Raw genomic sequence first — 16,353 nt, 5'->3', positions numbered from 1 at the left:
GTTTGCTGCCTGAGCTGATTTGTAGCACCATGGTGCCTGTGACAGGGGTGAAGCGATCTCCAGGCAGGACAAGGTGCCACTGAAGAAGTCCCTGGGCCTGGGCAGCCTGTGATCAAGCCACCCTGAGGTCATCATTAGCCCAGTCCCAGTTCATGTCGTCCAGATGTGAGAAGAGATTCAGGCAGAGAAGAGCAAGAAGGGTTTGAGAGTGCAGAGACTAGAGGGGAGACCTTGGTGTGATGTGCCTCCCATTTATGCAGCACGCTTGAATGGAGTCAGGATGGACTTTGCAGTGGTGCGATTCAGTTGTCTGGGCACAGGTAGAAAGCCTGAGATAACCTGTGTTGTCTGCCCAGCAACCACTCCAAAGGGGCATGGTTTTCCCATAGGTCCCATCCATGCAGTTGTGCTAGAAACCGCAGGCATCTGACATGGCCCTGCCAGCCTGTTTCTATGTCATTACATCAAGTGTGTGCACTGAATTACATTAGCAGTTTGCACTGTAGGCATCTCCATGTGTCTCAGCATCATAGTGAGGGGTGCTCTAACAGTAGTGGGTATCTAGTGTCATTTGAGATGGCCAAGGGAATTCTCTACCTGGCCCCCAACTCATGTTCTAGAAGGATGTGGGTCTCCCAGTTGCTCCATCAGAGCAAGCAGACACTGGCACATGCCTGGGACCACCTCTGTCTCTTCCAATGTCACCAGGTGTTTGTGTGTGAGCAACTGACTCCCACCCTCCATCTCCAGTGATTATAGCCAGAGCTTAGACAAGGAGCTCGTGTGCAGACATCTATGTTATGCTCACTTCAGCTTGGGAAGGGGAATCCCACCTGCTGTGTGTTTGTGAAGTTCACAGGAGGGATCTGAATCCCCCTCCAGCCCAGGACCGTCCAAACCAGAATGAGGTGCCCACATTGACTCATCTGAGTCAGCACCTGAACCATGGGTCAATGAGCTCCCTTCTTGCTTCTTTCTACACGTCCTGCCTAGTTAAGAGATGAGAATAGGGGTTTCCAGAGTGGGACATTTCCACCTCTTGCAGAAAACCCTCCTCTGATGAAACAATCCTTAGTGCTGGAATCAGTCTTCCTTCAGTGCTTAGTGAGGGCCCATCAGTGATTATTTTAGTTTATTGGAGTGAACATTTCCCAGGAGGAGGGAGCACAAGGGACAGAGAAATTCATGAGCTCAGCTGGGCCTCTGTTCCAGCATGGGGACAGGCTCCAGGAATGGAGGGAGTTTATGGCAAGCGGGCAGCGCTGCCCAGAGACAGCTGTGTGCAGGAGCAGCTCCTCTGCAAAGAGCAGCAGGGCTCTGGGCACTGCCTGCTGCTGCTGACATGAGCGGAGACAAGGCAGAGAGAAGTGCAAGGCAGTGTGGAGTGGGAGGCCAGAGGAGAGCTCCTTGTGGGAGAAATCTTCACAGCCCTTGACACGTTAAGTCTCCGGCTGCAGGGCAATGCTACTGAGGTTCCTGGACAGGTCTTCTGAACCCATCCCATCCTATAACTGATAGGCTTTTTAAGGATCGCTCTCCCAGCTCTTCCAGTGCATAGGCAGATGAGGAGATGCTTCAGAGCAGGGATTCCTTGACACACCATCACAGGGATAGGGCGTGTAGCTCCATTCTGCCAGGGGTGGCTGCAGGGTGTGAAGCCAGGGAGCACACACAGGTCTGCGCAGGGGTGTGATTCAGAGCAGTGTCTGTGCACCCCAGGGTGCTGTGTGCCTGGGGCAGTGACTGTGCTGCCAGCGATGGTCAGCCCTCAGCCTGCCTGGGGAGCTCCCCACATCACTACAGGGAGAAACACTGTGAGAGAGGAGCGACCCCCGGCAGGGCAGGTTCATTCTCCTGCTGAGAGGGTGCTGCGTGGGTCACGGCTGCTCACAGCTCTAGCTGAAGCGCAGGATATGTGCAAGGGTTTTTTTCAGGAGGAGATCAAGAGAAGGGCTTCTTGAAAGGGAAGGAGCTTTCCTTCAGGTGTCTGCACTTTCAGGTTCCTACATTTGGCAGGGAGAATGAATGAACAGGCTTCCTATTTTGTGAAGGAAGTGGGACTCCTAAACCTTCACTCTCAGACATTAATAGGTCAGTGAGAAACCTCAGAAAGATGCTTCTTCTCCACCTTAGTCTAAAGACAGCATCAACATCACCATCACGTTGTGGCCTCATAGGAGTTTTGTGACCTGCTCCTTAGGACGTGCATGCACAGAGATGCCTGTAGACAGTGCCCTGATCCGGGAGGTTTCTGCAGGGCAGAAGTGAGCACCCAGCATGCGGGATGGTGTCTGTGAGCACTGACAGGGAGAAGATGTTGTGACAGAGAAAGAGCTGCCAGCAGGGACAGTTCCAGGCAGCAGGGATGGGCAGGGAATGAGAGGGAACTGCAGGGCATGAGCCACCTGCTCTGCAGCCAGACCTCCGACAGAGGAGAGGGGCATCTCTCCTGCCATGGACCCATTTCATGCTGCCTGACAAAGGAGCTGAGAGCGACTCTCCTGCAATGTTGCCGTCTGCGAGGTGGCATGCCCAGCTGGGTAAGGAGAAGGCTTTCCAGAATGCCTCTCTGTCTCTCTCCTTGCCTCCCTTGGCAGCAGGATCATGGTGTTGCTCCTTGTTTCCCCTCCTGTCTATGCTGCTCCTGTTCTTGCTCTCAGGCTTTCACGGGTTGGGGGTTTTCAGCTGCAGTTCAGACACCGATGCTGCAAGTTGTGGAACAGAGGGGTCTGCATGGGAATGAGGTTGCTATAGGCCCCTTCTAACCTATTGCACTCCAGGAAATGCAGTCTGTGGGGCTGGGAAATGAGCTGAATCTCCGATAAGGCGTACACATCTTCACTCCTGATAGTCCGTTGACCGTTTCCATGTGGTATCCTGCCCTTTGGAAAGGCACTGCTGCCTCATAGCAGCTCTGTGATATCTGAGAGCCCCATGAGGAAGGTGCAGAGATGCTGAGAGTATGGAGATGGTGGTGGGAAGCTGTATGTGGGCATCTGAAAAGAGCCCTGTGTGTCCTTGTCTAGAAGGGGAGTGTGGAGAGCTCCCTCAGGTGCCCTGAGAAAAGGTGAGAAATTTGAAGATGTGCACTTTGAAACTGGACTCGTCTGCTCTCAGCAGGGGCTGCTTTCTTTCTAGGGCAACATATGAGTGTGATCATCCTCCAGCTCAAACAGAAAACTGCAACGTTTGGGGGTCTCTTTGCTTGAAAAGTCTCTGCTAACTTCTCAATGTCTTCTCCTTTGCACAGACCCCCATGCCCGGAGATAGGAAAAGGTCCAACAGCAGCTCCCTCAACGAGTTCCTCCTCCTGGCATTTTTGGACACATGGGAGCTGCAGCTCTTGCACTTCTCCCTCTTCCTGGGCATCTACCTGGCTGCCCTCCTGGGCAACGGCCTCATCATCACTGCTGTAGCCTGTGACCACCACCTCCACACCCCCATGTACTTCTTCCTCCTCAACCACTCCCTCCTCGACCTTGGCATCGTCTCCACAACTGTCCCCAAATCCATGGCCAACTCCCTGTGGGACACCAGGGCCATCTCCTACTCAGGATGTGCTGCCCAGGTCTTTTTCTTCTTTTTCTTCATTTCAGCAGAATTTTATCTCCTCACTGTCATGGCCTATGACCGCTTTGTTGCCATCTGCAGACCCCTGCACTATGGGACCCTCATGGGCAGCAGACCTTGTGTCAGAATGGCAGCAGCTGCCTGGGCCAGTGCTTTTCTCAATGCTCTCCTGCACACTGCGAACACATTTTTCCATACCACTCTGCCAAGGCAACACAGTGGACCAGTTCTTCTGTGAAGTTCCCCAGATCCTCAAGCTCTCCTGCTCAGACTCCTACCTCAGGGAAGTTGGGGTTATTGCATTTAGTGCTTCTGTAATATTTGGGTGTTTCATTTTCATTGTGCTGTCCTACGTGCAGATCTTTACTGCTGTGCTGAGGATCCCCTCTGAGCAGGGCCGACACAAAGCCTTTTCCACGTGCATCCCTCACCTGGCTGTGGTCTTCCTGTTTGTCAGCACTATCATCTTTGCCTACCTGAAGCCCCCCTCCATCTCCTCCCCAGCTCTGAATCTGGTGGTAACTGTTCTGTACGCAGTTGTGCCTCCAACTCTGAACCCTCTCATCTATAGCATGAGGAACAAGGAGCTCAAAGATGCCCTGAGGAAAGTGATTTCATGGACATTTTTCAGCAGTGGTGACATTGCCATTGCTCTCCAGAAATGACTCCCACTGTGTCCCGTACCAGGACTGAGCTTTGTTTGTTCACTTTATTTTTATTATGACTATTATTACTGTTGTTATTATTTGTCACCAAGTTGCTACACAAATGGTTGGATTCTTTCCGCCTTTACTGAGACTGCTCTGTCTCACCTGGTGCCCATAGAAATTTGTGTCCAACACTGGGTCAGAGCTGACTCCATCGCAGTATCGTTGTAATAAAGTAGGTTCTTGCAGGTGCAGTGCCTGAAGGCTGGGCTCTGCCTCCAAAGCTGCTGTCCCTCACACCCTGTCCCCAGCACATTTCCTTGAGACAATCTCCCCCACCCCGCATGCTGGTTCTCACCCCAAATGTCACCCCCAAACTAGGCTCCATGCCCAGCTAGAGGACTGGATGTCCAGCTGTGAGCCCTGGGAGGATGCGACCAATGCTGGTTTCTCTGCAGGGCTGTCAGGGAGCATGCAGAGGAGGCCCTGGGGCCATCTCCTGGGCCTGTAGACCATCCTCCTCCCATGGGGGCCTCAAGCAGGGTGCCTCAGGGCAAAGATCCAGCCCAGCTTGTTGCTGCATGAACAGAGAGGAGAAACTGCCCCAGGAAACTCCTCCCAGACTCAGCCTCTCACACCAGCTATTTCCAGCACTGGCCATTCCCTGTGGTCCTGGTGAGGGGTGATCTCTGAATGCGACTAGCTCCATCTGCCTGCTGGCCTCAGCACGTGTGTGGAGGCAATGTCCATCCCTGCCTGGACTTTCTGCAGGCCCAGACCTCAGCAGATCCCAGATCCTGGACTTCTGCTACCCCAGGGGACAGAATCATGGCTGGGCAGGGTCTGGGGACTGGTGGGAGGCTGCCAGGCAGGAGGGCCGTGGGCAACGGGGCACCAAGGGCTGTCATGGGGACCATGCTGGGGGGAATGTTTCCCCACCCCAGCATGCGCCCTGTCCTGTGCAATGCCCACACAGTGGGGCCATGGGGCCACATGCAGGGCAGCAGGGCTGGGCCAGTGAGGGATGAGGTGCCGATGGGAGCCACAACACTCCAGAAGCTCCTGGCAGTCATGGAGGGGACTCACTGCTTCTAGCAGGGTTGGGGGCTTCTCAAGGGCTACTACCAGCAGCACCACCTGCCAGGACTCCCAAAGCCAGCACAGATGGTCAGTGCCCAGCACTGCAGATCACAGTGCCCCCTGTCCTGTGTCACTGTCCTCTCTCAGAAGCACTGTTGGGTGCATCACTCCCTGCCCAGGTATGGAGAGGAGCTGCTGGAGGTCTTCTCTTCTCATGCCTGCTGATCCAGGCTCTGCGCTGGCACTGGCCCACAGGATCTGCCCTGGGTCATGTTATGTCTCCATACGCTCTCGTCTGAGACCACGGAGAGGTCTGCAGGACATGGCTCTACTTGGAGTTGGCCAGCACAGCCCACCTGCACAGTTCAAGGAGATCCCAGCAAAGTTGTGCTTGGAGGTGAGGCTGTGATTGTCCTCAGTCAAAGTTGGTGGGATGGTCTGGCTGGGGGCCAAGGGGAGGAAAGGGCAAGAGACAACAAGGAGAAGATGCAGGAAGGGAAATTTCAAAGGAGTTGAAGGAAAAATATAGAAATAACCAAGGTAGTTGAGTAGCACTGGGGCAGGGGACAGGAAATCTTTAAAAACTCTCCTGCAGAAAGCACTTAACAACCTGATCTAACTGTCAAGATAGCCCTGCTCAGGGCAAATCGTGGTCCTGGAGATCTCTGGTGGTCCCTCCCAACCCAAATCCTCTAGGACGAAGGGGCTGGAAGGCAGAGTGAGGGTCTGGGGACACTATTGTGGGGTTGAGGCCTTGCTGGCATTTGTACTGCCTGGTCAAGCCTGTCCTCAGAGTCACACAGTGAGTGAGTTCATCCTCAGAAGGAGTCTCTGCTCCATGGGCAACAGGAATCAAACCAGTGCTGGAAGACTGCAGAAAAGTTCTCAGGAACACACCAGGCATTCAGGCCCTTCGACTGCTGAGGTGTCCCCAGACCGGTGCTTTGCATCCTGGGTCTGAAGGGCTGAGAAATCTTTAGAGCCAGAGCAGATCGGAGTCCCATCTCCTGGGCTCACAGGTTACAGGGCATCAGCACGGCTGTACTGGCTGCAGCGAGGGAATCACTGCCCAGGGCATGAGCAGATCCCCCTCTGACCTCCCCTCTTTCTTCACACCCTGGAACAGAGATTGTGTTTCCCATGTTGGTCCTCCCTGCCGGGCTGTATTCCCAGCTGGAGGGGATGCAGGCTTCACACTGGGGAAATGCAGGAGAGCCCGGTCTCATCTAGAGGAGCAGGATCCCACCACACCTGCTGGGTGGCCAGGAATGCAGGCTGCAGACACCACTCTGTTCCCTGCAGACCTCCTGCCTGGGGCTGCAGGGTGCCCAGCAAGAAGGCAGGCATGCCTGGGGATCTGGTGCCATTGGGGTGGTGGCCTTTGGACCAGCCTCTGTCAGTGAGGGACTCAGGAGCTTCTCTGCCTCCATGTTAGTGGCAAAATTTGTTTCCCAGCTTCTTCTCTCTGGATACCTGAGGATGCCATTTTCAGGAGAAGGGGAAAAAGGAAACCCTTTGTCCATGAGATCGCCCAGACAGACCTCTACTGCCTTCTCCTGCAGCAAATCCTTTCACAGGAGCATTTTTTGGTTTCTGACCCTCTATATGACCCTGCTTTGAGCAGCACGTTGCACTACAGGCCTCCTGTGGACCCTTCAACTTCAATTATCCTGAACACCTGTGACCTCAGGCCCTATTTCAAGCACAGAGCAAATGTCTCTGGGACAGGAGTCCTTTGTGCTTTACGTGACCATTTAAAAGAAGGCAGGTGAACACCTCCTCCTCCTCCCTTTCAACTCTAAGGCAGCCTGGCAGGCACTGCCTCAGGCGTAGCTACATTACAACTGAAATTCCTGGTATTCACCTTTAACCACCTGAAAGGCCATTGCCTGGATCCCCTCAGTGGTGAGGGGAGAAGAGCAAGCTTTTCTGCAGTGTGATTTCTGTACCTCTGTAGTTTGTGCCTCTAAGTAGATGGTGCCATCCTCCCCTTGGTTTCTTGCCTGAAGCTCAGGCTGGATGGGGATGTGAATGTGGAGGTTGTCTGTCACTGCAGTGCCCGTGAGGTGGTGGAGAGGTAAGAGGAATAACAGAGTCACCTCCCTGGAGTGCAGAAGAGAGTGCTTCATCCTGTTTAGGGTGGAATTAGGCAAGCCAAAGCTCAGCTGGAGCTGGGCTGGAGCTGGAGCTAGGAAGGGATGGGGAGGGTAACCTGAAGGACTTCTGTAAGGACGTTGGCAGCACAAGGCAGCCATCCAAGGGAAATGTGGTCTCCCTGCTCAGTGGGGCAGGGGACATAGTGGCAAAGACAGGGGAAAGGCTGAGGAGGTCATTGCCTCTTTTACCTTGTCTTTTCCTGGTCCTGTCTACTGCCAGGCCTCCCTGGCCCCCAAGTCCTTTGGCAGCATCTGTGTTAGCAAAGCCTCACCCATGGTAGAGGATGATGCATCTGGGGAGGACTTTTGCCCAGTGGGCACACACAGGTCCACAGGACCAGAAGGGAAGCACCCCAGGGTGCACGGAGAGGTGGCTGGAGTCACTGCAGTGCTGTTCCCAATTGTCTATGAAATGTCATGGTAATCAGGGAGGTTCCTGGTGCCTGGGAAAAGGCAGACATCTCAGCTGTTTTCCAGAAGGGCAAGAGGGAGGATCTGGGGAATGACAGCCTGGTCCTCTTCACCTCAGTCCCTGGGAAGGTGATGGAGCAAATCCTCCTGGAAACCACCTCCAAACCTACGAAGGAGAAGGCCTGGAAGAGGCAGCATGGGTTGACCAAGGGGAAATGGAAACCATGGCCGACCAACCCCATTGCCTTCTACCATCAGATGAATGCCTGCATGCACAAGGGGAAAACAGGGGATTTTATGAACCTTCACTTTAGCAAGCCTTGGACACAGTCCCCCAGAGTCTCCTTAGAGACAAATTGTTGAGCTCTGCCCTGGATCAATGGACCATAGGGCAGGTGGAAGATTGGCTGGACCATCAGGCTGAAACGCTGTCATCAGTGGTACAAGTTCCAAGTGGCAGCTGGTTACCAGTGGCATTCTTCAGTGATCAACATGTGGGGCAGGACTGTTCAACACCTTTATGAATGGCCTGCACAGTGGATGGAGCGCACTCTCAGCACCCTTGTGGCCAATGCATAAGTGGGGGGAGGCCCTGGGCAACCTCATCTAGTTCCCTCTGCTTTGACCAGGGCAGCTGGGACTAGGTGACGTCCAGAGGTCTCCCCCACCGTAAGTGCTGTGATTCAGTGAACCGTTCCCTGGAGCGTTCTGTAAAGAGAGAAGAAGCCGAGGAAGAAGAAAGAACAGGGAGGCAGAAGAAGAGAGCTGAAACATGACAGTTTAAATACACCAGTTCCTCAGAACAAAGTTTCTCCATTCAGAGTGTTGGTAGCAAATGCATTTTGATGAATAATGTGTGTGTGTATACGTATATATTCACTCACATAGACAGGCTAATTCCTGTAGTGCCTGAACATGGTGCTGCCAATTAATAAGAAAGAAAAAAATATATGGCAATGGTAAAAACTGTGTGAAGTTTCAGAAAGGAGGATTTCTTGCCAGTTGTTTCGTTGAGTTATTTTTTGAGACTGTCTCAACTTATGACTAGGATCTCCTTTTGCGGCTTGAATCATTTGATCACATAGAGATGCTATTGCTGCCTGTGATGTCCTGGTGTACCTGTTTTCATGTGTGATGCTGGAAATTTTGGAGGCCTCTTGCAGATAACTGTCCTCTGATGAGACAAATTGCAATCCTGGAATCAGTCTTCCTTCAGTGTTTAGAGAGGGAGCATTGGTGATTATTTTAGTTTATTGGAGTGAACATTTCCCAGGAGGAGGGAGCACAAGGGACAGAGAAATTCATGAGCTCAGCTGGGCCTCTGTTCCTGAGTGGGGCCAGGCTCCTGGGGTGGAGGGAGCTCCTGGCAACCAGGCAGCACTGCCCAGAGACAGCTGTGTGCAGGAGCAGCTCCTCTGCAAAGAGCAGCAGGGCTGAGGGCACTGCCTGCTGCTGCTGACATGAGAGGAGAGAAGACAGTGAGAAGTGGAAGGCAGTGTGGAGTGGGAGGAGAGAGGAGAGCTCCTTGTGGGAGAAATCTTCACAGCCCTTTGCACGGTAAGTCTCTGGCTGCAGGGCAATGCTACTGAGGTTCCTGGAGGGATCTTCCCTATTTCATCCCATGACTGATAAGTTTTTTAAGGATCGCTCTCCTTTGCAGAGGAGGGGGAGATGCTTCAGAGCAGGGATTCCTTGACACACCATCACAGGGATAGGGCGTGCAGCTCCATTCTGCCAGGGGTGGCTTTCGGGGTGTGAAGCCAGGGAGCACACATAGGGCTGTGCAGGGCTGTGATTCAGACCATTTTCCCTGAACCCCAGGATGCTGTGTGCATGGGGCAGTGACTCTACTGTCTGCGAGGGTCAGCCCTCAGCCTGCCTGGGGAGCTCCCCAAAGCAGTGTGGGGAGAAGCTCTGGATGCGAGGAGAGACCCCCCCCCCAGCAGGGCAGGTTCATTCCCCTGCTGGTAAGGTGCTGCATGGCTCAGGGTCATGGTTGCTCACAGCTCCAGCTCACTCCCAGGACATTCCTAAGGGGACTTTTCAAGAGGAAGCTCAGGACAAGGGTTACTTGAAGTGGAAGGAGCTTTCCTATTAGGGTATGTGCTTTCGGTTCCCTAATTTTGGCAGGAAGACAAAAGGAAAGAGTTTTCTGGTTTGACAAACAACTGGGACTCCTCAACTTTCCCTCTCTGAGATCAATAGGTCTGTGAAAAACCTCAGCAAGCCCCTTCATCTTCACCTGTCCTACAGACAGCATCAGCATCACCTTTATGGCATTATCAGGCTTTATGTGACCTGCTCCTTAGGACTTCTGAGCACAGCAATGCCCCTGGCCAGTGCCCTGTCCCAGAAGGTTTCTGTAAGGTAAAACTGAGCACACAGAAGCAAGTTTGGCTCTTGGGACAGAGAAGGAGCTGCCGGCAGAGACAGCTCCAGGCAGCGGAGATGTGCAGGGAAGCCCAGCAGAGCCTCTGCCCTAAAAGGCATGGAGTCCCTTGCTTTAAGCCACCTCCTCTGCGGCCAGACCTCCGGCAGAGGAGAGGAGCATCTCTCCAGCCATAGGCCCATTTTGTGCTGCCCAACAAAGGGGTTGAGAGTGACTGCCCCGCAATGTCTCCATCTGTGAGGTGGCATGCCCAGCTGGGCAAGGTGAGGGCTTTCCCAAGTCCCCCTCTGTCTCTCTGTCCTTGCCTCTTTCAGCACCAGGATCATGATTTTACTCCTTGTTTCCCCTAATGTCCATGCTGCTCCTCTTCTTGTTCTCGGGCTTTCTGGGGTTGGGGGTTTTCAGCTGCAGTTCAGACACTGATGCTGCAAGTTGTGGAACAGAGGGGTCTGCATGGGAATGAGGTTGCCCCAGCCCCCTTCTAACCTGTGGAGCTCCAGGAAATGCAGTCTGTTGAGCTGGGAAATGAGCTGACTCTCCCTTAAGGAGAGCCCATCTTCAGTCCTAAGAGTCCTTTGACCGTTTCCTTATAGTGTCCTGCCAGGCTGCCACCTGCCCTCTGGAAAGACACTGCTGTCTCATAGCACCTCTGTGATATCTGAGACCCCCAGGAGGAAGGTGCAGAGATGGTGAGAGTATGGAGCTGGTGGTGGGAGGCTGTATGTGGGCATCTGAAAAGAGCCCTGTGTGTCCTTGGCTAGAAGGGGAGTGTGGGGAGCTCCCTCAGGTGCCGAGAGAAAGGGTGAGAAGTTTGGAGATGTGCACTTTGAAACTGAACTCGTGTGCTCTCAGCAGGGGCTGCTTTCTTTCTAGGGTAACATCATCCTCCAGCTCAAAGTGGTGGAAGCACAGGACAGCTGGGAATGAGACTAAAACACATTGGCTGTCCTCACTCTGCACCAAGTGGCAGTGGATGCTTCCCTCTCAGCACTCACAGCAGAAATGCCAAGGATTTTTACTTTTAAAGAGCACTCCCCAAGGGTGACAGGGGCATCTCAAAGAAAATAAGCAATATTTAAAAATCCCTAAAATTCTGTTCCTCAAACCTCATTCTTTAGAATTGGGAGTGAAGATGCTGAAAAGACCTTACACAAATGAGTGGATTTCATTTGACAGAAATTGTGAGTGTCAGAGCTAGTCACCTCCATGCCCAGGAACCCTCTTCAGGTACAGCAGGACTGACTCCTCCGGAGCCCATGGGCAGAGGTCCCTGCTCCTCATGACACACTCAGGCAGCACAAAGCAGAGCTCAAGCAAGGGAACTAGGCAAAGGGCCTCCCAAAAAAGAAAGCAGCAATGTGGAATTTTTAATAAGAAATGGAATGTTTTATTAATGTATTTATTTTCCTTTCAAAGTCTTTCCTAACTTGTCCCTGTCTTTTTCTCCTTGGACAGTCCCCCATGTGCAGTGGAAGCCAATGTCCAATGGCAGCTCCGTCAACGAGTTCCTCCTCCTGCCGTTCGCAGACACACAGGAGCTGCAGCTCTTGCACTTCTCACTCTTCCTGGGCATCTACCTGGCTGCCCTCCTGGGCAACGGCCTCATCATCACAGCTGTAGCATGCGACCACCGCCTCCACACCCCCATGTACTTCTTCCTCCTCAACCTCTCCCTCCTTGACTTTGGCAACATCTCCACCACTGTCCCCAAATCCATGGCCAACTCCCTGTGGGATGCCAGGGCCATCTCCTACTCAGGATGTGCTGCCCAGGTCTTTTTCTTCTTTTTCTTCATTTCAGCAGAATTTTATCTCCTCACTGTCATGGCCTATGACCGCTTTGTTGCCATCTGCAAACCCCTGCACTATGGGACCCTCATGGGCAGCAGACCTTGTGTCAGAATGGCAGCAGCTGCCTGGGCCAGTGCTTTTCTCAATGCTCTCCTGCACACTGCGAACACATTTTCAATACCACTCTGCAGAGGCAATGTCGTGGACCAGTTCTTCTGTGAAGTTCCCCAGATCCTCAAGCTCTCCTGCTCAGACTCCTACCTCAGGGAAGTTGGGGTTATTGCATTTAGTGCTTCTGTAATATTTGGGTGTTTCATTTTCATTGTGCTGTCCTACATGCAGATCTTCACTGCTGTGCTGAGGATCCCCTCTGAGCAGGGCCGAAACAAAGCCTTTTCCACGTGCCTCCCTCACCTGGCCGTGGTCTCCCTGTTTGTCGGCACTATCATCTTTGCCTGCCTGAAGCCCCCCTCCATCTCCTCCCCAGCTATGGATCTGGTGGTGACTGTTCTGTACGCAGTTGTGCCTCCAACTCTGAACCCTCTCATCTATAGCATGAGGAACAAGGAACTCAAAGATGCCCTGAGGAGAGTGATTTCATGGACATTTTTCAGCAGTGGTAACATTGCCTTTTTTCTCCACAAATGACTCCCGTTATGTCCCCTACCAGGACTGAGCTTTGTTTGTTCACTTTATTTGTATTATTACTTTTATTACTGATGTTATTATTATTTGTCACCATGTTGCTACACAAAGGGTTGGATTCATTCCACCTTCACTGAGACTGCTCTGTCTCACCTGGTGCCCATAGAAATTTGTGTCCAACACTGGGTCAGAGCTGACTCCATCGCAGTATCGTTGTAATAAAGTAGGTTCTTGCGGGTGCAGTGCCTGAAGGCTGGGCTCTTCCTCCAAAGCTGCTGTCCCTCACGCTCTGTCCCCAGCACATTTCCTTGATACAATCTCCCCCACTCCACATGCTGGTCCTTACCCCAAAAGTCACCCCCAGAGAAGGGTCCACGCCCAGCTGGAGGACTGGATGTCCAGCTGTGAGGCCTGGGAGGACGAGCCCTCTGCTGGGTCCTCTGCAGGGCTGGCAGGGAGCATGCAGAGGAGGTGCTGGAGCCATATGTTGGGCCTGTAGACCATCCTCCTCCCATGGGGGGGCCTCAAAGATGGTCTGTCAGAACACAGATCCAGGCCAGCTTGTTGCTGCATGACCAGAGGGGAGAAACTGCCCCAGGAAACTCCTCGCACACGCAGTCTCTTGTATCAGTCATTTCCAGCACTAGCCATTCCCCGTGGTCCTGGTGAGGGGTGATCTTTGATTGTGACCAGCTCCATCTGCCTTCTGGCCTCAGCACCTGTATGGGCGGGATGGCCATCCCTGCCCGGCCTCTCTGTGCACTCCAGACCTCAGCAGTCCCTGGAGCATGGCCTTCTGCTAACCACAGGGGGACAGGACCAGGGCTGGACAGGGGCTGGGGGGTGGTGGGAGGCTGCTAGGCAGGAGGGCTGTGGGAGACAGGGCACCAAGGGCTGTCATGGGGACCATGCTGGGGGGATGTTTCCCCACCCCACAACGCACCCTGTCCTGTGTGATGCCTGCACAGTGGGGCTGTGTGCAAGGCAGCAGGGCTGGGCCAGTGGAGGGATGAGGTGCTGATGGGAGCCACGACACTTCAGAAGCTCCCAACAGTCATGGAGGGGACTCACAGCTGCTAGCAGGGTTGAGGGTTTCTCAAGGGCTACAGTCACCAGTACCACCTGCCAGGACTCCCAGACCAAGCACAGACAGTTGGTGCCCAGCACTGCAGCTCACAGTGCCCCTTGTCCTGTGTCACTGTCCTCTCTCAGAAGCACTGTCAGGTGCATCACTCCCTGCGAGGGTATGGAAAGGAGCTGCTGGAGGGCTTCTCTTTACTGCTCAGGCCAGCCCTCAGGAACCCCAGACCCTGGAGGCAAGAGAGAAAGTCTGGAGAGAGGAAGACTTTCCCTTGGTGGAGGAGGAGTGGGTTAGAGATCATTTAAGCAAACTTGACACCCACAAATCCATGGGCCCCAAAGGGATGCACCCACGAGTGCTGAGGGAGCTGGCGGACATTATTGCTAAGCCACTCTCCATCATCTTTGAAAGGTCATGGAGAACAGGAGAGGTGCCCGAGGACTGGAAGAAAGCCAATGTCACCCCAGTCTTCCAAAAGGGCAAGAAGGAGGACCCAGGGAACTACAGCCAGTCAGCCTCACCTGCATCCCTGGAAAGGTGATGGAGCAGCTCATCCTGGAGGCCATCTCCAAGCATGTGGAGGACAAGAAGGTGATCAGGAGTAGTCAGCATGGCTTCACCAAGGGGAAATCATGCCTAACCAACCTGATAGCCTTCTATGATGGAATGACTGGCTGGGTAGATGAGGGGAGAGCAGTGGCTGTTGTCTCCCTTGACTTCAGCAAGGCTTTTGACGCTGTCTCCCATAACATCCTCATAGGGAAGCTCAGGAAGTGTGGGCTAGATGAGTGGACAGAGAGGTGGATTGAGACCTGGCTGAAAGGCAGAGCTCAGAGAGTTGTGATCAGTGGCACAGAGTCTAGTTGGAGGCCTGGAGCTAGCGGTGTCCCCCAGGGGTCAGGACTGGGTCCAGTCTTGTTCAACTTCTTCATCAATGACCTGGATGAAGGCACAGAGTGCACCCTCAGCAAGTTTGCTGACGATACAAAACTGGGAGGAGTGGCTGATACGCCAGAGGGCTGTGCTGCCATTCAGAGAGACCTGGACAGGCTGGAGAGGTGGGCAGAGAGGAACCTCCTGAAGTTCAACAAAGGCAAGTGCAGGGTCCTGCACCTGGGGAGGAATAACCCCATGCAGCAGTACAGGTTGGGGGTTGAGCTGCTGGAAAGCAGCTCTGCGGAGAAGGACCTGGGAGTGCTGGTGGACACCAAGTTAAGCATGAGGCAGCAATGTGGCCTTGTGGCCAAGAAGGCCAATGGTATCCTGGGGTGCATCAGGAAGAGTGTTGCCAGCAGGTGGAGGGAGGTGATTCTCCCCCTCTACTCAGCCCTGGTGAGGCCCCATCTGGAGTACTGCGTCCAGTTCTGGGCTCCCCAGTACAAGAGGGATGTGGCACTACTGGAGCAAGTCCAGCGAAGGGCTCCTAAGATGATTAGGGGACTGGAACATCTCTCTTATGAGGAAAGGCTGAGAGAGCTGGGCCTGTTCAGCCTGGAGAAGAGAAGGTTGAGAGGGGATCTTATCAATTTATAAAAATATCTGAAGGGAGGGTGTCGTGAGGATGGGACCAGAATCTTTTCAGTGGTGCCCAGTGACAGGACGTGAGGCCACGGGCACAAACTGAAACACAGGCAGTTCCATCTGAATATGAGGAAAAAGCTTCTTGACTGTGAGGGTGACAGAGCACTGGAAGAGGTTGCCCAGAGAGGTTGTGGAGTCTCCTTCTCTGGAGATATTCCAAACCCACCTGGACGCGATCCTGTGCAACATGGTCTAGGTGACCCTGCTTGAGCAGGGGTGTTGGACTAGATGATCTCCAGAGGTCCCTTCCAACCTCAGCAATTCTGTGATTCTGTGATTTGGTGGGCGCTGCCCTCTCCTGACCAACCGTGGCGGTGCCAGCCCCACCTCAGCCCTCTCCTGAATGGCTCCAGTGCAGCCCTGAACGGAGCTGGAGCTGCCTCCAGCCCGGGGCAGTCTGACAGCAGGAGGGTTTGACATGGACACAGCAGCAGCAGTGCTGGGAGCAGGGGGAGGAGCAGGGAAATTGGAGCGAAGACCCCTGCCCTCATCTGCAAGGCCAGGATACTGGACGGGCGATGCCTTTGTAGCCAACCAGGCTTCTGGTGCAGGGTGGATGCCAGCTCGAGGATAGGAGCACCGGAATTTTCATGGGCTTCAGTGCAGCCATGACTGTTGTGAAGGCAAGTGGGCAGAGCCAGGCACACACAGCTGAAAAGGCCGGGGGTGGAAAAGGCAGTGTGGGGCTGGTAAAGGACCACCTTCTCCTCCCCGTGGGGAAGAGAGTTCCCAGCCAATGATGGCCACTGCTTTGTCTGATGGGAGGGGAGCACAGGGCAGGGTGCAAGAGGCAGATGGAGCCTCTTGGGGTGCACAAGGGAGTTTTCCAAAGGCCAGGGCTGAGCCAGAGACCTCTGGATCTTCCCCCGATGCTCTCCCAGCTGGGGTCATACTGCCCTGCCCCAGGTGCTCTCATCCCCCTGCCAGCAGTGCCAGAGCAGAGGCTGAGGAGCAAGAATTCATGGAATCTCAGAAGAGTTTTGGTGGGAAGGGACCTCTGGAG

At 53.8% G+C, this 16,353-nt stretch overlaps 1 protein-coding gene and 1 pseudogene across 1 annotated transcript; both read left to right on the top strand.

Annotated features, from left to right (window-relative positions):
- Positions 1–3,283: 3,283 nt before the first annotated feature.
- On the top strand, positions 3,284–4,181 carry LOC136993092 (olfactory receptor 14J1-like; annotated as a pseudogene).
- Positions 4,182–11,731: 7,550 nt separating this feature from the next.
- Positions 11,732–15,602, top strand: LOC136992984 (olfactory receptor 14J1-like; the record flags this gene model as incomplete). Its single annotated transcript, XM_067303002.1, has 2 exons — positions 11,732–12,634; positions 15,579–15,602. Coding segments are annotated over exons 1-2 (927 nt in total), but the record flags the coding sequence as incomplete, so codon positions are not given.
- Positions 15,603–16,353: the final 751 nt, after the last annotated feature.

Source organism: Apteryx mantelli, chromosome 11 (assembly GCF_036417845.1).
Source record: "Apteryx mantelli isolate bAptMan1 chromosome 11, bAptMan1.hap1, whole genome shotgun sequence".
NCBI lineage: Eukaryota > Metazoa > Chordata > Aves > Apterygiformes > Apterygidae > Apteryx > Apteryx mantelli.
Note: the sequence above shows the minus strand (reverse complement) of the source record. Positions and strands in the feature narration are given on the sequence as shown.